Raw genomic sequence first — 23386 nt, 5'->3', positions numbered from 1 at the left:
GATCAGCCTTATGGGGAATGGGAAATAAATTCTAGATAAATAGAGTGACACATTGAAAGATACAGACGAGGAAGCAAAAGAAATTCAACAAGCCTGAACACTGTCTTATTGGACCGAGGTTTTAAGAGAACAGGAAGCCACTGAAGTGTTTAGTGGCTTTCTAATGAGCATTTCTCTAGCTACAAGGTGTAAACACTTTTTGTAATTGTCAAGTTCTATGGCCATTTATTGAAAGAGAGTACTGACATGTCTGAATATTACATGTGAACCAGTGAGGTTATTCTTATATGTCTTTTACTAATTACTTGAGAAGTTGCTTATGGAGCTAAAAGAATCAGGTTAAAATAAATTATTAAGCAAATTTTCAATAGTGTCATTATTTCTGCTGCTAATGCTTCCTTGATTTTTAAGAAACAAGTTCATTAAATGTTTTTATCAACATTTCAAATAATAATAAAAAAAGAAAAAGCTTGTTTTGAGCATCATCCCATACACGTGGGTTTGATTCCCAGTTGGGCACATACTGGAGGCAACCAATGGGTGTTCCTCTCTCATATGTGTTTCTCTTTATCTCTTTTATTTCCTCTCTCTAAAAAATGAATAAACACATCCTCAGGTAAGGGATTAAAAAAATAAAAAGAAGATATCTTTATTTTAGAAATAAAAATATGAGACTTTCTGAGTTGATTACATTTAAATAATCCATGAGTTTGAGTTAAATAAAATGTTAGTTCTAATATATTTGAACCAGTGCTTTATAATTTTTAAAAATAAAATAGAATATAGAGCAACAATTATAGAATCATATTCTTATGCTCATGAAACAATTATTAACAAGATAATTTATGAAAAGGGGACTTGGAAAAAATTTAGAAAAAATATGCACATATATTAACATATCTTGTCCAAATTCTAGTTTGTCTGATTGCACAGGAATGTGTTTAATATTTTAAAGCATATTTTCATTATTTCCTACCTTTACTGTCCATGGGACTGTTTTTCCATGGAACTCTTTTTTGAGTAACCATATACTTCACTTGAGGACCCAATATAATTCTTATGAGCAAAAGCTCAAGAGCTAATGTTTTTCAGCTTTTTTAAGTTGCTGTGTAAACAACATATTTGTCTAGCTTTTCTGTGCCTCAATTTCCTCATTTTCATGAGTATTTGTTAGTATTAAATAAGTGAGTATATACAAACTCTTAAAACAGTGCCTAGTAAATAGCATTCAATATATGTCAGATTTATTATTAACAATTGGAGAATGGCAGTTGTAAGAAAAAGATCAAATTTACTGAAATTAAATATTAATTGAATTACCAAACATATTCTATTGAGACTTTTATTTCATTTATTCATTCCCAGGGACATTTTACTATCTCATTCTTTAGTTTTATTTATAAAGATATTAAGATTGTTTTGCAGCTTAATAACACTTAACACTGATCACTAGATTTTATTGAAATGATTTCATAAAATTTGGTATTGTCTTCTGAAAAGCAAAGTGCTAAAAAAGCACATTGATAAATTAATGTCCCAAGATGATATTTTAGAGAAGTTAATATATCCCCTGTAGATAAATGACTAATTTTTTAAATGTATTTTTAATTGACTTTTTACAGAGAGGAAGGGAGAGAGATAGAGAGCTAGAAAAGTCAATAAGAGAGAAACATTGACCAGCTGCCTCCTGCACATCTGCCACCAGGTATGTGCCCGCAACCAACGCACATGCCCCTGACCGGAATCGAACCTGGGACACCTCAGTCCGCAGACCAATGCTCTACCACTGAGCCAAACCCGTTTTGGCAAAATGACTAATTTTTAACACCACTATGGAATCTGATTACATTATTATATATACACTTTGCCCTCAAATTGACATTTTACAAAGTATAATTTATTGAGTGGCTTTTTACCTTTAAACGTTAGTTGATATAATTTTACTTTTTTTAAGAAAAAAATTTCCAAATTTATTTATTTTTTAAATTTACTTTTATCATTAGGAGTATTACAGAGATCTCCTATTTTTTCCTCTTTGTCCTCCTCCTCTGTGGCCCTGCCTCACTGAGGCCTTTACTAACACTACTTTCTATGTCCATGGGCTATGCATATGTGCATTTATATCCTTTGGTTAATCTCTTTCCCTCCCCTTCCCCATTACCTCTGAGTTCTGTAGATCTGTCCCATGCTTTCATGTTTCTGGATTGATTTTGTTCATCAGTTTATTTTGTTCATTAGTGAGATCATATTGTATTTGTCTTTCTATGATTGGCTGGTATAATTTTAAATAATATTAAAAAGCAAGAAATCCACTTTCCTGATTAGCTTGCAACGGGACATTGTAGTAAAATGAAAGACATTTTCTCATGTGACAAATAGTGGGCATTTGAGAGCAGTATTGTTACTTTGAAGTTAAATGTCCCAGGCAGACAGCAAACCCATGGTCCAGGTCCCGAGAGTATGCCTCTCAACCTAAATGGAAACATACCTAAGTGCATTGAAGTGAGTGTGTGCATTTAGTTTGGTGAAAACATAAAGTAATCTTGCTTGCTTTTCTTCTGTAGGTGTACATCTCCAGTTTGTAAATTTTTCTACAGAAACTATACATGATTATTTGGAAGTAAGAAGTGGAACCTCAGAGACTAGCACTGTTATTGGCCGACTTAGTGGTCCTCAAATCCCATCATCCTTATTCAGCACGACTCATGAAACCAGCCTGTACTTTCACAGTGACTATTCACAGAACAAGCAAGGGTTCCACATCATATACCAAGGTGAGATGGATAATAAAGCATGAAAGTTTATTTAGCCCAAATCAGTTATTAGCAAGCTAACTCTAAATATTTTCTGTATTTTGTTTTAGAAATAAAAAGAACCTAAACCAAACAAACTTCAATTAAAAAGATCCTTTTTTAATGCAATTTTCATGCAACTTTTTTAGTGGGAATGATATCTTTCTGAAGCCTTAGGAAATCTTAATTCTGAAAAAAGAATTGAGTTTGTCTTAGTGCACAGTGAAATTAAGCATGTCAAGGCAAGGTATTTGAGTAAGGCAAGCTAGATAACAAAGTTTTATATTTGCATGATGGCTTTAGTATCTCTCAGATAAGTTGCTTTGAAGTTTATATGATAAAATGAATGTAAAATATATATGGTATACACATTCAATTTTAGCTGTTATTATTTTTACATTATTCCAGCTCTGAAGTCTAAAATTTAAAATCAAATATTTAAATTTATTTTACACAAATAATGTAATTCCAATGACTTGGATGTTTAATCTAAATATCTTAACATTTTATTACATCTCTGTTCTAATTATTAAAGGATTTCATAAGTATATAATACCTTTTATTGTGATTTCCAAACAGTGATTTCATATTGTTCCTTAATGCATCTCAAGTGCCTAGGACAATAATAGCACAATAAATATTTTCTGAATAAAAGTATATACCTAACAGGGCATTTATATCTAGTTAAAATAGACATTGTAACATCCAATATCTAAATAATTAAAACATGGGTCCAAATAATTAAAATATGTGGTATATTTGCAGATATAATATAAGAGCACTACATTACACATCATCCTTTACATAAAATAGGAGTCATGCCGAAACCGGTTTGGCTCAGCGGTAGAGCGTCGGTCTGCGGACTGAAAGGTCCCAGGTTCGATTCCAGTCAAAGGCATGTACATTGGTTGCGGGCACATCCCCGGAAGGGGGTGTGCCAGAGGCAGCTGGTCGATGTTTCTCTCTCATCGACGTTTCTAGCTCTCTATCTCTCTCCCTTCCTCTCTGTAAGAAAAATCAATAAAATATATTTTAAAAAAATAAATAGGAGTCATTTCTACTATCTCACAATACAGAATTAACTGTGCTCCTAAAGAATTTAATTATTTGAGAAACAGTTGGGTAACAACCAACTTTCTTCTTTGTTGCTAAAAGACACAGAAATATATTGTGGTCCTTCTATAGAAAGTATGCAGAGCCTTATGCCAACACTCTGGTATTTAATGCAAACCTGGCTTCATGCTCTTATTCCTGCTCTCATTTTCTTCTCCCTCTGAAAATACAGTTCACATTTTATTTGTGAAATAAAAAATTAATAATAAAGTTAATTGCATTGTTAGTCAATATGTCCTTGAAATATATTTATTTACATAATAAAAGCATAAAAATATAAAATCTATTACACATTGATCTAATAGTAATATTATTGACATAAACCACAAAATATTATAATCATGAGCACATATTATTTGTAAGTTACGTTGAATTTTAAAACTATCTCTTTTTTATTGCATTGATATCATTGAGCTGATGCCATTTTTGAGAAATAAGTTAATTTATACAGACTCACAGAACCAATGTTATTTTTAAATGATCTTTCAATTAGACTTGAAGCACTTTCTGAATTTTGGAAAAATGCATAGTGTACACTGTTTATAAGCTCAAAGTTTATTCAGCAGTGTTTATTAAGCACTTACTATGTGACAGACAATGGATAAGGCTTTTAGGATACAATGTCAAACAAAACAAATAGGAATGTTGATTTCATGTTGAATGTAGAACAAAAGGAATCTGAGCAAATGAATACATTGTTATACTGCAGTGCCAAAAATATCATGCTAACTAAAGTACAAAATTGATACTAAGAGGAAAATGTTTCTTAGTATTTTATATTATTACATAACTACTTTGGAGAAACTCAACAGTGGCTTATTCCTTAAAGAAAAAAATAAATAAAATTCAAAAGACTCTGAATGAAGCTTACATGTGTTTATTTTATTCTATGTATGTGCAGTGTAACCAGGAAGCTATTGTACTCTATGTAAAGGAATCAGAATATGTTTGACTAAAACTGTGGTGGTAATAGTAGTTTACATTTTCATTAAAACTTACAATTTAGATAGATTACATAAGTGGGTGAAGAAACTGAGTGCATTTTTGTAAATTAAACTAACATTTAATGGAAAAGTATAAACATGCGAAGCAATTCGTATCATACTTCGATTAATATCATCTGTCATAAACCTGAATTGCTATCTTTCACCAAATACAAGGAGCAGTGCATCTACTTTTCAAATTGCGAATAGTGGTACGCGTCTGTGGTCTTTCAAAACTCAGAAAGGAAAAACATTTTCCCTTTTTCCCTTTCGCAGCCTATCAGTTGCAGAGCTGTCCTGATCCACGCCCATTTCGCAATGGCTTTGTAATTGGCAGTGATTTTACAGTGGGTCAAACCGTGTCGTTTGAATGTTTCCCTGGATACACGCTAATTGGACATTCAGCTCTCACTTGCCTTCATGGAGTGAGTCGCAATTGGAATCACCCACTTCCAAGGTGTGAAGGTATGCACCTTCTATGTTTAATCATTTTTGTTTGGGCACTGTTTTGTCTTCCTCTTCAAATGGCATGGGAAACATACAGTCTCTCTTTTATAATAGTTGAATATTTATAGTTAGTACACAGGTTAAACCTTTAAGGCTCAATGATGAATAACTGACTGTATTATTATTATTGGCAGAAGCCCTAGCCTTCTCCATTACCAGTAAAAGTAAAGTTCATACTTTGGAGCTTCTCCTGTATGTGTCTGTGTAGTTGTATGTGCGTATGTTTAATAATCGTTCTTATAAAAACCGGTAGCCCAGATACTGAATTTGGGTACATTTCCTCTTAAAAAAACCTTTTAAATAAAAATTTCTGAACCTCTTTTAAGGCCATCTATATATATATATATATATATATATATATATATATATATATATATATATATGACATAAGACAAATAAGAGTTGAACAGTATAAATATATATTGATAAAATATTTGGAAAAAGAGGAGATAATATAATTTACTACTCTAGTAATAATTAATAAAAACTAGGTAGCATGCTTCATATAGAAAAATAAATACAAGCTAACAATATTTTGTTCATGGTTTGCAATTTTATTTTATATACCTAACTGAAGTACAAACATAATACAGATGGATTTTATACTGCTTAAGTATTAAATGTGCGCCTCTCTCTTTATTATCAATTCATTGTTATTGACTTAAACATTTTGTTTTGTGTCTTTCCTGTAGCTCTTTGTGGAGGGAATATAACTGCTATGAATGGCACCATTTATTCTCCTGGTTATCCAGATGAATACCCCAACTTTCAAGACTGTTTTTGGCTTGTACGAGTTCCCCCTGGGAATGGAATCTACATCAATTTCACTGTCCTTCAAACAGAGCCAGTCTACGATTTCATTACTGTATGGTAAGCCAGGGCCATTATTACTTATTGATTCAAAAGGGTAGGAATGAAAATATATCATAGTCCTCTGAAAACAGAATTTGGTGTGACTGAGGGTGACAGTATGTGGTTTGTAGAATGAGACAGAGAAGAGAAATAGATTTAGATTTTGCCCATAAAGTAATTAAACACTGAACAAAAATGTTACATATGGAAAAATATTTTAATTTATTATTAAACTGATATGCAAAAAAAACAAGAAATTAATATCAGGGTAAATTTAAGGTAAGAAAGTTACATATTTACAAAACTAGTGAAAATTTAAAAGCTTATGTACAAATCATAATGACTTAATATAACATTTGAATTTCTCTCATAATAATTTGTTATAAAATATATTTGTATTATTATCCCATTAAATGAAACATCTTTATTTAAAAATATATTATAAATAAGTCATCTGAATTAATTGCTGACAATTGGTTAATAGAACTCCTGTGTGAGTTCTATGATTACTTCTGAATTTACTCAAGATTAATTTGAAGAAAATAAAAGGAGGGCAGACCTCAAGAATTTAGGAAGCTCAGGCTATAGTCAGGAAACCAAAGATAGTGTCATCAATTACAATATGAGTACATCTCAGTTAGGTAAAATTCTGGTCCATTTTTATAATTTATATTTTTCAATGTTATCACTTACATAAACACAAATATGATCTGGCACTCATTGGTTATTTCATCTCCTGTATCAGCTCTTCTGTAATGCCTTTATTAAACTTTGTGGAAAACCCATCTAAAAAAAATCAGTCTTAATCTTTCTCCCCTCTCTGCTCTGACTCTCTCTAATAGGGATGGACCAGATCAAAACTCACCTCAGATTGGGCAGTTCAGTGGCAATACTGCTCTGGAGTCCGTCTATAGCACTTCAAACCAGATTCTAATCAAATTCCACAGCGATTTCACAACAAGTGGCTTTTTTGTGCTCAGTTATCATGGTTCGTATTCCCTAATAGTTTATGTTTCAGTTGGTGCTGTTTAAAATTGTCCTGGAAAATTGACTTCAAAATATATTTAACCAATGATTGAAAAAGGTATTAAATTGTGACACTTAAAAAATTACTTCAAATACATTTACTTGCAAAGAATAACCTCTTATAAGCATTTAGGAGCATTAGAATTTAAACAAATGGAAACAGGATATAAATCACTCAGTAATTACCCAGTAGAAAATAATATTTTTTCCACATGAAAACCAATAAGAGAGAACCAGCTGTTCATATTTTATTGCATGTAACTTTGAGACATTAATAGACTTTTCAATAGAAAATGTTTAATCTATTCAGCCTGCTGTGAGTCTTTCTAAAACTAGCATCCAATATCTTTTTGCTTTGAATCATGCTCCTCAATCATTTATACTTTGTTTCAAAACTATAGCTAGTCTAGAATATTATAGATTTCAGAGACTATTCCAGATTATTAAATTGATGGCTTTTATGCCTGTAGAATAATTTATGAAGAATTGCAACCTTAATTCTTTGTATACTTCTGGGTCTTTTCTTCATAATGGTAATTTCTTGAGAAAAACATTCGGATGGTTTCACAGCTTTTACATATTTTTATTTTATCTCAAATTGATTTTATTCCATTATAAACAAGAAAATGTTAATTTATCTCTAATGATTACATACCTTTATCTGCTATGACCACACCTCCATGAAACATACTCTGCCTCATGTAACTTCCTTGGACCAATTCCATGAGTCTTTCACAGAGTCAATGCCTATGAATTAAATTTGCAAGTTATATAAAAATGTGCAACATGAACATGTGCTTTGTCCATTACATTAATATACAATTTAATGTTTTTACCTCCTTTAACACAATGTAAAGCTTTGATACCCACATCTTATATTCCATGAAAAATACGGTTATGCTCACATTTAAAACACATCAGGTTTAGATATACTCAGAGCATAGGCCAGAAGATATTCGATTTGCTTTATCTCAGCATTTAGCAGCCAGTAGACAGTACCCACTCTGTACTTCCCTAGAGCCCACAGCTGCATGTACACTCCTGCACAGCCATTAGAAAGGGACATTCCCCTGGTAACTTTTGTTCAGGCTTTTTACAGAATAAGTCATTGTTTACTGACTTGGACATTGCAGCTGGCATTATGTAGATATAGTCTAAGACCATAATAATTATTACTTTCATAACTAATCATAACTCAGGAACCAATAAATTAAGTAATAAAGCTGAAAAATGAATTAGTTGCTTAAATGCATTTGTACATTTTATCTTTTATGGATCCTTGCATAAACTTTTATTATTTTGTGTCCTGCCAGAACAAAAGACAAAGAAGGGACTAATTCATTGATGGACTATGAATATTCATAAGATGACCTTGTAGGGAATGTACAATTCTTATAAAATGCAGGATAAATAACAAAAGGGAAATATTGTCAAAGAAAAAATTTCTGTGTATGTGTATTCATATAGAAAACATTAGGATCACAGAATGCATATATGTACACACAAAGCGTGAATGTGGATTTACATAGACACTTATGTGAATACTAGAGGCCTGGTGCATGAAATTCATGCATGGGAGTGTGTGTCCCTCAGCCCAAACTGCACCCTCTCCAATCTGGTCGTCCCCAACTTCCCTTCTCTGCCAGCCTGCTCCCTCCCAACTACCTTGCCCTGCTGGCCATCTTGTGGTAGCCATCTTGTGTTTGCATGGGGGCAGCCATCTGTGACCACATGGGGGCAGCCATCTTGTGTATTGGAGTGATGGTAAGTTTGCATATTATTTTTTTATTAAATAGGATATATATATATATATATATATATATATATATATATATGCTTAAGTGACTGAACAAATGACTGGTTGCTATGATGCACACTGACCACCACTGGGCAGATGCTCAATGCAGGAGGGACCCCCATCTGTGCACAAATTTGTGCACTGGGCCTCATATATAAATGTTTCATCTGCTGTGTAAATAGGTTTTTCAGCCATGTATAACAATAACAGAATTAGTTTAGGAATAAGGTAAAATAGATTAAGTATCAATATTTAGTGCTTAGTTTTCCAATGAACTTTTGACAAGTTACCTGTTGATATTCACTTATCCTACCTAATAAAAGAGTAATATGCAAATTGACTGCATCTTTGCTATGCTCAAGCCACGGCCACCAGCCAATAGGGGTGAGTATGTAAATTAACCCAACGAAGATGGCAGTTAATTTGCATATCAAGCATTCAGAAGGGAGCGAAGCTGTGGAGAAGCAAGCTAGTGGGGCAGGAGAGAAGGAAGGGAAGCAGAGTGCAGCAGGGGGAGAGTGCAGCAGGAAGCCCTGTTGCAGGAATCTTCCTGCAATGGGCTACTAGTCCTATATAGTAAATGGCTAATATGCAAATTGACTGAGCATTGGAATGATTGGTTGCTATGATGCACTCTGGCCACCAGGGGCAAACGCTTAATGCAGGAACTGCCCCTAGTGGTAATTGTGCTCCCACAGGGAGAGCACTGCTCAGCCAGAAGCCAGGCTCATGGCTGGTGAGTGCAACAGAGATGGCAGGAGCCTCTCCTGCCTCCTCTTTAGCCCTAAGGACCCCTCGGTGGACATCCCCTGAGGAGTCCCGGACTGTGAGAGGGCACAGGCTGGGCTGAGGGGACCCCCCTGCCCCCCCCCCAGTGCAAGAATGTCATGCACTTGGCCTTTACTTTTAGCTATAAAACATCATGGTAGGATTGCTGAGATTAACGAGATACTGTATATATGGAAATCACTTCAATTACTGGCATAAATTAGATTGAACAATATGAAATGTTTGGTTAAAAAAATGCTCAATATTGCATTGGTCAACCCAAATAATTGCTGTCACTATTACTATTATCAGCATTATATTGCAGAGGTTATATAAGAATTGGAGACAACGGATAATGTACAGTGATGTAATGCCTAACAGAGTAGATGTTCAGTAAGTGCTCCTCTCCTTATCATATCTTATCTCACGTTTTACATTTTCTGATAGAGCATTTATTTTATGCTTTAAATTTCATAATAAGGCAAAATTATCAGAGCCTAGAGAATCCTAACATTTGAATCAACATCTCTGAAAATTTTTATCACTGGAAATCTTAAAATGACCTTAAAATTTGAGCTAGGGCTCCTTTTAAAATTGACAGATGCCCTACATTCCAACAGCTCACTTAGGATAGTTTTCCTAAGCACTGCTTCCATCCGGACTCACCTTTTCAAGAATGCATGAGGCCTACATTCAATCAAATTTATTTCTACCCTATAATCTGGTCCATTGAACCTCACTCCCCAGTGTCTACCCACTCTGACTCCAGGCAGATTTGTTCTCTTACTTCCTCCTCCTAAACTTCAGTTCCTAAATGCTTTCTTACTCTTCTTTAGTTCTTTAAGTCTTCCCATCTTAAGTCCCATCGCCTCCTTCATTTCTTTGACAATTTACACTCATAGGTATCACTACCATCTTTTCTATGATGCACTTATTCGTTCGTCAAACTTTTGAGAAATTAATGACAGTATGGCGTATTGTTGTATAAGCCTGGGAGTTTAATAATAGTAAATGCATTTTTGAAGACACTTCATATTTCTGCTTTGTAAGCCTTTTATAATTTTACCAGAGGCCCCATTGCATGAAATTCGTGCACTGGGTGAGGCGTCCCCTCAGCCCGGCCCTCAGTCCTGGACCCCTTGGGGGATGGCAGTCAGGCATCCCTCTCTCAGTCCTGAGCTCTCGTAATCCAGAACCCCTTGCTCCTTACTGCAGTGGAGGCAGGAGAGGCTCCCACCACCTTCGCTGTGCTCACCAGCCATGAGCCCAGCTTCTGGCAGAGTGATGCTCCCCTGTGGGAGCATACTGACCACCAGGGGCAGCTCCTGCATCGATTGTCTGCCCCCTGGTGGTCAGTGTGCATCATAGTGACAGGTTATTCCGCTGGTCATTTGGCCATTTGGTCCATTTGCATATTAGGGTTTTATTATATAGGATTATTGACTGATTGGGATTGACTATGTTTTGGTCTTACAGTTGGAATTGTGTTCACATTCTTTCAAAAAAGTTTCTTATTGAAATGTTTAGCTATACGGGTGACAACTTTTGAAAAGATTATTTTACAGTATGTAGATGTGTATCTATTCCCTCTCACAGGAACAAGAAAGATGTGTGTTTTCAAATTAGTATTAATACAACTAATATAATTTAATGCATCTAAAATATAATATTCCTATTCTGGGCCCATATTCAGCACCTATAGGTTAGTGCCAATGTGAACTTTTGTAATGATTAAAAAAAAATTGTTCAAGTCATTTTGTGTTTGTAAAAATAAGTAAACCAGTAGACATTTTATTATTTAAAGATGGTTGAGTATAGCTAAACTTAGAATGGTTTACTTCCACATTCAATTTTCTTTAAATTCTCTTAGTGATTTAATAGCTCCTTCTGTTATGCCCTGACCTGTTAAGTCAGGAGTGGTTTTCTTAGGATTTGTGTATTTATTTTATAAATCTGATAGATCTATACGTTCATATATTTTCTGAAGGTCACATCAATCATTTAAATGTTACTTATTAAGATATTTTAAATACATTTGAAAAGTGAAAAAAAAAAGTGTTTTTCCCTTTCTCTCTAACCTGACTTTTTTTTTTTTTTTATGAGATCCAGCTAGCCATCTGTCTTTTATAAAATAACACTTTCAAAAGCCTTTCCTGATCAAAAATAACATTCATAAAAAGCTTCCCAAAATGCAATTTCTGTGCAATGAAAAAAATAGGACAGGGGTAAATGTTGAGGCACTTTATCTCATCTATCATATTTCTTCTTCTTCTGAGAAAATGTTTTTGTCTTTCTCAGTATTGCTGAATTTTCTTGATATTTGCCATAGAGTCAAGATGGGGTTGGATTATAATAAACAGTAACAACTTTCAGCTCTCATCAGTAACTCTTTGAAAGTAAACTACACAAAACCTTTTTAGCTACATGTTTTTGCAGACACTGACTCTCTATGATGGTCACTGTAATAGCCATAGCTGCCATTTACCGAAAACTTAATATGCCCAGTGCTATGCTAGGTACTTTCCATATATTATTGCTAATTTTTGTAATAACTCTGCAAGGTAAGCCTTACGATCCCCATTTTAATAATGAAAGAACTGAATAAAAATTGTGTAGCCTACATAAAACCAGAGAGCTAATAAATAGAAGGGCTCCCTGGAATTCAAATAGGTCTGTCTGACTCCAAAGCATGACCTCTTTTTAAATAATGCAAACAGCTGCAGCAATAAAATGAGTGCCGGGTGATGTCCTAAACTGGTACTAACTACTGCGTATATTTCATGGTGTGTAAATCTATGTTTTCTTTAAACATTTAACAAAAATCACTTTCATTTTTGGCAAGATGATAGGTCACCTTATGTTCTAGAAAATACCCCTTCTAATTACCATTTGAAGCTTCACACTTCTGAGTGCTTTTCCCCCAGGACCTACAAGCTAACTACAATATGTTGGTAGGTTTATCGCAACTTAGTATGTTTTTCTTCATAGTTCTCCTAACGATCCATGGTCCCTGTGTGAAGAGAAAATACGTTTTATTGAGGGTCTGACTTATGCCAACAAAACCACCAGAAGGCTATAATAGTGAACACATATTTATTAACTTAGAAGAGAAGGTATCATGTTAATGTTTAAATCGATTATCCAGGTCACCTCTTTTTTTCTAATATCAGAGTATTAGGGTACCTCAATTCACACTCAGACTTTTCCTCTTAATTAGAACAACGAGAACATTTATTTAAGTTCACCTACAAGTGGAGCTTATTTCACACAACTTTTGACATTGCCACAAGTACATAACTGATCATGCAATGTGTCAAGCCTTTTTCTCCACCAGTTTTCTCCACATCATGAAATTATCATCCTTGAACTAATCTGGGTCACCATGGAAGTCTGTCTGTCCGTGACTATAGAGATTTTAGAGTTTATGAGGGAGCAGAGACCACTATTATTTTTTTTTTCTCTGAAAGAAATAGTGCCCTTACCTGACTGAAAGGTTATGCACTTACACTTTTTTGGTTCAGAGGAATGGTAATTTGCCAGTGTTCTAGTCTGTCTTTTTTTTTTTTTTTTTTTTTTTTTTTTTTTTTTTTAAGATGCCTTTAATAACTCAGTTGAACTGATGTAGGTATATGCAACACTCTTTTCTGGAATTAGGCTGGATATTTAATGACAAAGAAAATAGGAAATTAAAAGTAACAAAAATATTGCCAGAATCAAACCCTAAAGTAATGTCAAGAAACAAGAACCAGAGAGCTACACACATTTGAACAAAAACAGGGAACAATTCAAATGAGAGTCATCCTCAAAAGGTACTGACATGAATCTAGCTGGTGTGGCTCTGTTGATTGAGCATTGTCCTGTTCACCAGAAGGTTGTGGGTTCAATTCCAGGTCAGGGTACATGCTGGGTTATAGGCTCGATCCTCAGCAGGGCACCAGACAGCTGATCTATGATGTTTCTCTCTCACTGATGCATTGATGTTTCTATCTCTCTCTCCCTCTCTTTTCCTCTGACTAAAATAGATAAAAACATATATATTAGAGAAAAGATACATGTAGAATATGATGCCCTCATTCAGTTATTAAGTCATAAATGATATTTTAAAGCTGAATGACATGTCAAATAAGTGATTCTTCTAAATATAATACAGATTTAGATAAAATGTGTAGATATATAGTACACAGCTTTTTCATTAATGGTTATAACTCTGAAGCTGTTTCTAAATAGAAGAATCTATGAAAAGCATGTATTAAAATATATGCTAATACTGTTAAAAATTTAAATGACAGAATTTAGAAGTTTCACTTCTGCTCATACTAGGTCACCTTCTCCCTCCACTGTATCAAAAGAAAATTATTAGAATAGGTGATTTATTAGGTATCTTTCAGATCAAACAACCTATGATGCTAACCTGTACAATATTGGGTATACCCATCCTAGATCTGTTTGTTTTCTTCCAAAGTAACCAAAGTATATACATTATATAGGATGAGATATTGTTTTAATTCAATTCATCATCAGTTGGTATTTATTGAATATTATTCACAGGGCATTGTGCTAGCAGTGTTGTTACATATCATACAGGACTTTGACATAGGTTTCTGAACTCAAAGATTTTATATTACAGTATAATGTACATTAATGAAAAATACGCAAGTAATCTCTGCATTTGCAAAGTACAGCAGATTTGAATAAGAATAGAAACAAAACAACTTGTTTGATATGTTTTGGGAAGTCCCATGGGCACTCACCTTGGGGATGACATCGGGTTGTGAGTAAGGTCAGTAATTGAGATTATGTGTATTCAGAACACAGCTGCCATCCCAGCAGCCATGTTAACCTTATATAAAGCAGGGAATGTGCTTTCCCTTTGAAATAGGTGTCAGGCACTCTTCTAAGCACATTACAATCTATCAGCTCAATCTTAGTTCTGTGTTTATTTTGCAGAAGAGAAAACGGAAGAACAGAGTCTTAGCAGTTTGCCTAAGGCCATGGAGCCAGCAGGACCGAGATGGGGGGACACACACTCTGCTTCCAGAGTAAATAGCAGCGTAGGCTGTTATGTGCACAGAAGTAATGAATAACCGGCACAAATTGGCAGACATTTATTTTCCGGGGATGCTCATTGCTTTGTTAGAAACATGTCCGGAAAGGGATGTGGAGCTATAGAGTTTAATTCCTCACTATGGCCTTCATCTTGTACATCCCACCATTGCCTTTTCCACCCTGATCCTGCCAACGAAGATAACATGCCTAAATTTTGCTTGGAATAATTTCAGTAATTACCAAAGCAAAAAGTCATTCATGAATAAACGGGGAAACTTGGGCACAGCAGAAAGTATTGTTATTTTAACAAATGTTTTTATTTATCTTTGAACACCAACTATCTGGAAGGAATGGCATTCCAATTAGATAGAATAAGGACTTACTCTTATAATGTGCCAGGCACTACTCCCTGTTCTTTGCCTATATTAACATGTTGATCCTTTAAATACCTTTTGAAGTGGCATAACATTATTATTTTACAGATGATGAAAAATGAGGCAGACAAATAGTCGACTTGTCCAAGATTTCCCAATTTGTCAGCCTTAGAAACAAGTTTCGAATCCAAAGAGTCTGGACTGAGTTGATGCTCAATATCATAGAAAGTGCTTTATATATATACTAGAGGCCTGGTGCACAGAATTCATGCACAAGTGGAGGGGGGCAGTCCCTCCGCTTGGCCTGTGTCCTCTTGTAGTCCAGAAGCCCTTGGGGGATGTCTGACTGACAGCTTAGGCCCACTCCCTGGCAGGTAAACATCCTTAGCGCTGCTATGGAGGTGAGAGAGGCTCCTGCCATTGCTGCTGCACTAGCTGGCCATGAGCCTGGCTTCTGGCTGAGTGGCACTCCCCCTGAGTGAACACACTGACCACCAGAGGGCAGCTCTGGCATTGGGCATCTGCTCCCTGGAGGTCAGTTTACATCATAGCGACCGGTCATTCCGCAGTTCAGTCGATTTGCATATTAGCCTTTTATTATGCAGGATACTAACTCACCATTTATTCTTTCATTTTTCTAGAATTCAGTCACTCAACAGATATTCATTGAATATTGTTATGTTAGTTACTGTATCATGCCCTTAGGAGTTAGAACTTAATAATATAAACATAAGCCCCTGCCCTCACACAGCTTACATTCTAGTGCAAGACAATGGACAGTAAACAAATAATTCTTACAGATTGTGAAAACTGCCAGATGGAAATAGAGAGATATGGAATGGAGTAATTGTGAGGAGTTAACTCCAGGTAGTATGATCAGTGAAAATGTCTCTATTTCGGTCATCTGAGAACAAAGTTTAAAAAGAGAAAGGAAGCTACCCTGTTTCCCCGAAAATAAGACAGTGTCTTATGTTAATTTTTTCTCCCAAAGTTGCGCTAGGTCTTATTTTCAGGGGATGTCTTATCTTTCCATGTGCTAGGTCTTATTTTCGGAGGATGCCTTATTTTCGGGGAAACAAGGTAGGTTTCAAAAAGGCAAAGCCGATTTAAAAATTACAGAGAACTTAAAAGTTATAGCTGAATGATCAAATGTTACACCACCAACCATTTCAGAGCTATGTTGATTAGAGAATAGAAGGGATTACGGTAAGGGGTAGAGTGTAGACAGGTTTCATTTTTCAAATTGGGTCCTTGAGTTTTAGGCGGAGGAGAGGAATTACCTGTTTACTTGCAGCTAAAAATATAAACTGGTTAATATGTGGGGTTGAAGTTGATTAACCGAAGTGAGAGACTGTTGGAGGCCCAATCAAAACTTTTAACATCATGTCATCAGTGGATACCTGTGAGTTTTTTAGAATCCATCAACAATTGTTTATTGAACACCCACAGCTATGTAGAGTCTAGGTATCTACTTTTGTCCCCTTCCAACTGTGTGTATTTTTCCTACTGCAGACAGTGTTAATATTATTTTTTAAAGAAATCTGATCACGTTACTCTCAGACTGAAAACTCTTCCAAGTTTTCCCACTGGCCTCACATTAAACCGATCCTGAGCCCAGCACATAGACTCCGTTAGACTCAGCCTTAATTTACCTTTCTTTCTCATGCCTTATTCTCCCCAGCCAGCCTCCCTGGCCTCTTTGTTGATTTTATACAAAATTCTGCTGATTCCTTTGCAGAATCTTTGGCACACAGCGGATTTCCTGTAAATACAGTCTTAATTCCCTTCCGCCACTTTACTTATGTGTAGGGAGGATTGTACCCAAAAAACACAGAAACCAAGTAACAGTCTGTAGGCCAATTTAATAATATAGGAGTATTAGTTTCCTAAGGTTACTGTAATGAAGTACCCAACTGGGTAGCTTAAGGAAACAGATTTTTCTCTCTCACAGTTCTGGAGATAAGAAGTGTGAAATCCATGTATTGGGAGGATCATGCTGCCTCTGAAGGCTGTGGTAGCTTCCGGTGGTAGCCAGACAGCTTTGGCATTCCTTACCTTGCAGATAAATCACTCCAATCTCTGTTCCCATCATCACATGTCTTCCCTGTGTGTCAGTCTCTATTTCTTCTCTTCTTCTAAGGACTCCAGTCATATTGGATTAAGGACTCACCTTAATTCATTGTAACTTCAACTTAATTTATTAGATCTGAAACAACCCTATTTCCAAATGATATTTTTGGGATTTCAAGAAAGACATACATTTTGAAGGACGCTATTCAGCCCAGTACAAAAGCTATGAAAAGACAGGGGTTCACACTAAAATGTGGGCAGCAAGAACGAGAAGACAGTGGACAAATTTTGAACATGTTTTTAACAGACTAGTAGACATTACAAAAATTTATAAACAGAATTGTTGGAAGCTGTTTATGATTTAACTTTTTGTAATTCTTTGCCTTCAGGGGTCTAAAGAAAAATATACACAAAGGGTATGGTTTTTAGATCCTTTATATTATAATCAGAATTATATAGTTAAGTGCTGAAAAGCAACTCAGGTCCTATTAAATCCCAATCTCTAACACCCTAACCCAAAATTGGTCCTATTTTCTTACCATTTGAAGTTTTAGAGATGAGATTTATCTTAGGTAAGACTATGTGTTTAGAGACTACGTTCCGTATGTTATTTGGCAAATATTTGTTGGATAATAAGCGTAGTGATAGGAGCTAATGACTTAACTGTGAAAAAGTCTCATCCCTTATGTTACTTAAAGTCAAGATAGAGGCACAAACAATGAAAAAGCAAGCCAATAGATGAACAATAATATATTTTGAAACAAGTCATGATTACATGTGCCATAAAACAGTTGTATGATTAGAAAGTAACAGTAAGGGGTAAGGGAAGGTAGGCAGTCAAGAATTCAGAAGCAATGATTAACCCTGATTGGGATTTGAAACATGAATTCAGATTTGAAGTCAAAACAATTCATGAACCCTAGCTGATTTGGCTCAATGATAGAACATCAGCCCATGGACAGAAGGGTCCCAGATTTGATTCCAGTCAAAGGCACATGCCCAGGTTGCAGGCTTGATCCCTAGATCAATGATTCTCTTTCATCATTGATATTTCTATCTGTCTCCTCCCTTCCTCTCTGAAATCAATAAAAATATATATTTTAAAAAGCATCAATGAAACCACATAGGTGCAGACTAAACATTTGTTTTAAAGGAAAGTTATTTAGAATTCAAAACTGTAAAACTAATCAAATAGAATTGTTTTTACTGAGGTAGAGGTAGCAGGGGAAGGACAGTATGCCTTCTTAGACCCTCCATGACTCCAAGGTAATTAGTTCCTTGGCTCCAGAGACAGTTGGTGAAAGTGCTAGTGATGCTCAGTGACAGGGAATGAAACAATTTAGCTCACAGCACCCAGGAGGTCTTGGGAAAATATCGTATCTCTGAGCATCATATTTCTCATTAATAACAATTTATAATCTCTGGTCTTTTAAACTCTACAAATGAGTTATCTAAGTCATTTAAGCATGTTCTATACATGCAATAGTCATGGATTCCTCAATGATAAAAATGTGCTGCTTTTATAATAAGAAAATAACATGATTATTGTGAAGATTAAAAATAACTTTATAGGCAAACAAAAGTTAAATAATTTTACATGTGGCCATCTCCACACTTCTCTAACTTTTGAGTTGATCTCTAGTCTACTTAAGACCCAATAAAATGCTATTCTTGAAAGCCTAGTTTTAAAAGGATTTCTCTGTATAAGGCTCTCTGTATCTCCTCCCCTTTCTCTTATCTCTTTGTTATTTCTAAGGTCTAAGTCCAGGAAAATAATTTTCAAAATTCCTAATGTTATTTTCAACTAAACTCTTTCTCAAAAATCTAGGCTAGACTTCTCTGTCCTGGGCTTCTTTCCCAGCAAGCCTTCTAGTGGGGACACTTCTGTGCAGAGCTGTGTTTGCCTTGCAAATGAGCTTCCCTACACAGTGAGTGCTTTTTAAGTCACAGAAAGGAAGATGTTTGAAGAGACAGACAACGGTTAACAGCAGGATATTGAAAACAAATTGTCCTTGATTTGTCCTTCTTTGTCTACATTTTGAAATTTTCTTCTTTGTCCTTAATAACATGGCAGTTAATTAGACTCCTAAGCACTTATAAATGGGTTTGTTATCTAATGATGGATTTGGTACTCAACTGCCTGTTTTCTCCTACATCTGAAATGCTCTTATGCCCATGATTACCCTTCAGAATTGGAAATATTTTACTCTTTAAAAAAATATATCTATTTTTTTCTTTTTTATTTACATTTAAATTCTTTATTGTTTGAAGTATTACATATGCCTCCCTTTTCCCCAATTGATCTCTCCCTGGCCACTTCCACCCCTAATACATGCCCTCACCCCACTACTGTCTGTGTCCATTGGTTATCTCATTCATCTCCTTTTATAGGCGTATCATTAACTGGCCTAATTGATGTACCTCAGTACTCTCATATATACTCTAATGAAGGAAGGAGACATACTAGCTCTGTACTAGTTTTTTGATCACAGATGATTCACTGTGTCTTTTAAGTCTTATTCTCCCATATCTGAGCACAGAGGTACATACTATATAACTCCTAAGTTTAAGTGATAAAATTAAACATATAAAACACATTTTATTCGAATGTTATAATAGTTTGAAATGTGTTCTTGAATGAACAAGAATACATTTTTTTTAAAATACTCCTATGAAAACCAGTGAAAACAGGAGTTAATCAAGCAAATGATTATGATGTAGATATATTGAGCTAGTAGTCATGGTGATAGAGATATTTGGGGGAGTGGTTTTTAAATTATACCAAATAGAAATCTATCTAATCTGATAGGATGACCTGTTTAAGAGATACCAATAATTAGAAAGATGAAATGTAAAATAGGTGTATTTTGTAAACATGCTAATATAGAGGGCTCTGGGACCAGACTGTTTGGGTTCAAATTCCATCTCTACCATATCACAGCTGTGTGAGTTAGACCAAATTCTAAAGGCCACTTTAACAGTTTTTTTTTTTTATATAAAATAGGGATAATTATAAAAATAGTTATGTAAATGGAGAAATAAGATAAATAATGTATAAGGACTGATATAATTACTATATGTAAAGTGCTCATAATGTTTTCTGGAATAGAGGAAGCATGGAGTACTTACTTGTTTGTAGTTATTACTGTGTGCCAGGCACTTCCGCTGGTGCTGGGGGCTCTCTGATGAGCCTTGGGGAAGAGAGCATAGAGCATATAAACAGGCATGAATATATAATTCCAAATAGTGACTACTCCAAGAAAAAAAAAGTGTTATGAAGCATATAACAAAAAGTAATAGAACAAGGGTAAAAATTAAGGATTTTATTGTAAATGTAAGCATCTTACTCTGGGATAATATTTTGGCTTCTAAATAATGATTTCTTTTTCCTCAATGTTATAGAATTTTTTAAAGTAAATAATTGAAACTTTATAAATCCTACCATTTATTGTCACTCTTATATAAAATCCTTGCATAATTTTCTTGCACATGTCAGCATATATATATATATATATATATATATATATATATATATATCTCTGCTCAGAGAAGGAATAAACATATTGTCTCTTTTTATAGCCTATCAACTAAGAGTGTGCCAACCTCCACCACCCGTACCCAATGCTGAAATTTTGACAGAAGATGATGAATTTGAAATAGGTAAAGTCTGTTATATTACTTTCAAAAAAAGTACACTGTTAACAGAGGTGTTTGCTTCAAAAGAAACAAACAAAAAAGAATAGAAACAGCCTGTCTTAGAGGCTCTTTCCTCTATGGTGGGGATTGCTTAGCATTCTTAAGAATGGACAGCACTGGAAAGAGGAAAGAAGTATTAAGCAAGAAGAAGGAATTCTATATTTCCAGGATGTACAATTAGAAAACTGTGGGAATTTGAGTAATATAACTGTATAATGTTGACACAGTAAACTTTTATTATTATCCTATTTATTTTGGTTGAGAAGTATAAGAAAATATCATTGACCAATGTAAGTTAAATCTTAATATAAAAGCAATAACTATAGGTAATTTTACTTGCTTGATACAGTTTTAATGACTACCTTTCCTGTATTGATCAGATTATTTCTTTACTATTACTGCTTATATCCAACTGGCAGGCACCAGTACAGTCTCACTCTTGCTTTCAGTTTTGATTGGTCAGTGCCTATGAAGTACTAGTCATTCAATATTTTGAATATCGGCCCTACTTACCGTTAATAGAATTTTTATACTGATTAAAAACTAACATGTTTGTATTGCTTTAGAAACATCTGTTAATTTTCACCTTGTTACTCATCTGAAGCCACCTCTGCCTGTTCTTTTACTAACAGGTGACATCATTAGGTATCAGTGTCTTCCAGGATTTTCTTTGGTGGGCAATGCAATTCTCACATGCAGATTAGGAGAACGACTCCAGATGGATGGAGCACCTCCTGTTTGTCAAGGTACCAATTGTTATAATTATTGATTCCTAAGTATCTATTTTATGTTTAACTGAAGACCAGGAATGATTTTAACTATTTAGTATTTAACAGGCAGTAATGTAAAAAGCTATACAACTCATTAATTCCATTATTTCTCATATTTAATTTTAAACATTTTTTTCTTCTTCTAAGTTTTAATTTTTTTCTAGTTTATTTCAAAGTCAGTTCAACTTATTATTATTATTTTTTTTTTTTTTGGGCCAAGAGGTGGAAAATACAATAAATCACTTTATAATAAATAAAGGCTCCGATGTTGATTGCCTTAACTTAATAGTAGTTTCTGATCTAACCACTACATTTGTAAAACTTGATTGAGCATCTGTTAAGTATGAGTATCTGGGGGGGTGGGGGGAGAATAAAATAAATAAATAAATAAAAACACAAGTTATAGATAGTCCCGTCTATGAAGGCAATGTAGCATAAGGAATATGGGATATGGCAGGGACCATAGAATTACAATATTATATAATGTGTAACTATTTATGGGGCAGTGAAAGCTTGAAGGGAACATTGCCCTGAGTCATAGTTTCCAAATTATAAGGGAGACTTACTCTGTTATAACAGAGATGGCCCCAATGACAGATGTACATATAAAGACACAGAAGTGAAACACAGTAGGGGGTGGACTACAAAGGATTCCCTCTGCTGCAAGGCAAGAAGACCATGACGGACCTTGAATGATGTGCTAGAGTGTAGTGCTCAGGAATCATGTATTGTTCATTGTGTGGCTTCTAGGATCCAGAGAAGTATCTACCACATAGTAACTAATGATAATTGTGTGCTTAATTCAAATAAAACTATAATTTAATTTAAAATTATCCTTTTCAGATTTTCTTGGATTATTTTCTTCATTGAGGTTCATTTGGAGGAATGGAAGCCTATTTCCTGGGCACATTACTTACTGTTATTATAAGTCTAAAACAAAACTTATGTTGATTATATCAAATGTGCTATCAGTAAGAATTAACATTTGATTTTCTATGTTATTGGAGTACTTACAAGAAGATGGAAGTATTTTCATAAGGGGCTTTTACAGTAGCAAAAAGAAAAAATTGGTTGGTATAAACCAGTGCCAATGTGACCGATTCCATTGCTCTTAGGCAGTGGTTTTAGAATATCTTAAAGTTGGTAGAGTATTTTGAAGTCTATCATGTATATTCCCAATAGTTAGGTGTTTATTCAACTTCCTTTTTTTTATATACAATTAATTTTGGTGGTATTTACAATAAATTATTTAGGACTCAGATTCAGATGTTTAGACATGTGAATGGAGGAGATAGATTTTCAGTCATTTGTGGGGGGTGATTATGCATGGGAGAATTGCTTGGGCAGACACAGGAAGGTGTAAAAAAGCAATTATATACCAGGACATTTTTATTGACCCTAATATACACACTCCATTGTGGACTCTTGGAGAACACTTCTTTTTTATATTTGGATCCAAATTTAATAATTTTTAAGAAATAAAACAATTTGGATAACATAGATATTTTACAATCCCTCATCCTTTAGACTTCCAACATCTTATTTTTAAAATCCGAATTTCCTATAGATTACTAATTGCACCTTTTTTTAA

At 34.6% G+C, this 23386-nt stretch overlaps 1 protein-coding gene across 1 annotated transcript in view; it reads left to right on the top strand.

Moving 5' to 3' along the window:
• The window catches only part of CSMD3 (CUB and Sushi multiple domains 3), a 779390-nt gene that overhangs the window by 686657 nt on the left and 69347 nt on the right, over positions 1–23386 (top strand). The window contains exons 42-47 of the mRNA XM_036436812.2: positions 2565–2774; positions 5165–5353; positions 6088–6265; positions 7090–7235; positions 20909–20989; positions 21658–21771. Of these exons, the coding sequence (XP_036292705.1) occupies positions 2565–2774; positions 5165–5353; positions 6088–6265; positions 7090–7235; positions 20909–20989; positions 21658–21771 (918 nt within the window). The remainder of the gene's footprint in view (positions 1–2564; positions 2775–5164; positions 5354–6087; positions 6266–7089; positions 7236–20908; positions 20990–21657; positions 21772–23386) is intronic.

The sequence above is a fragment of the Pipistrellus kuhlii genome, unplaced genomic scaffold (assembly GCF_014108245.1).
Source record: "Pipistrellus kuhlii isolate mPipKuh1 unplaced genomic scaffold, mPipKuh1.p scaffold_m20_p_14, whole genome shotgun sequence".
NCBI lineage: Eukaryota > Metazoa > Chordata > Mammalia > Chiroptera > Vespertilionidae > Pipistrellus > Pipistrellus kuhlii.
The sequence above is the reverse complement of the archived record's forward strand: the minus strand, read 5'-3'. Positions and strand labels throughout refer to the sequence as shown.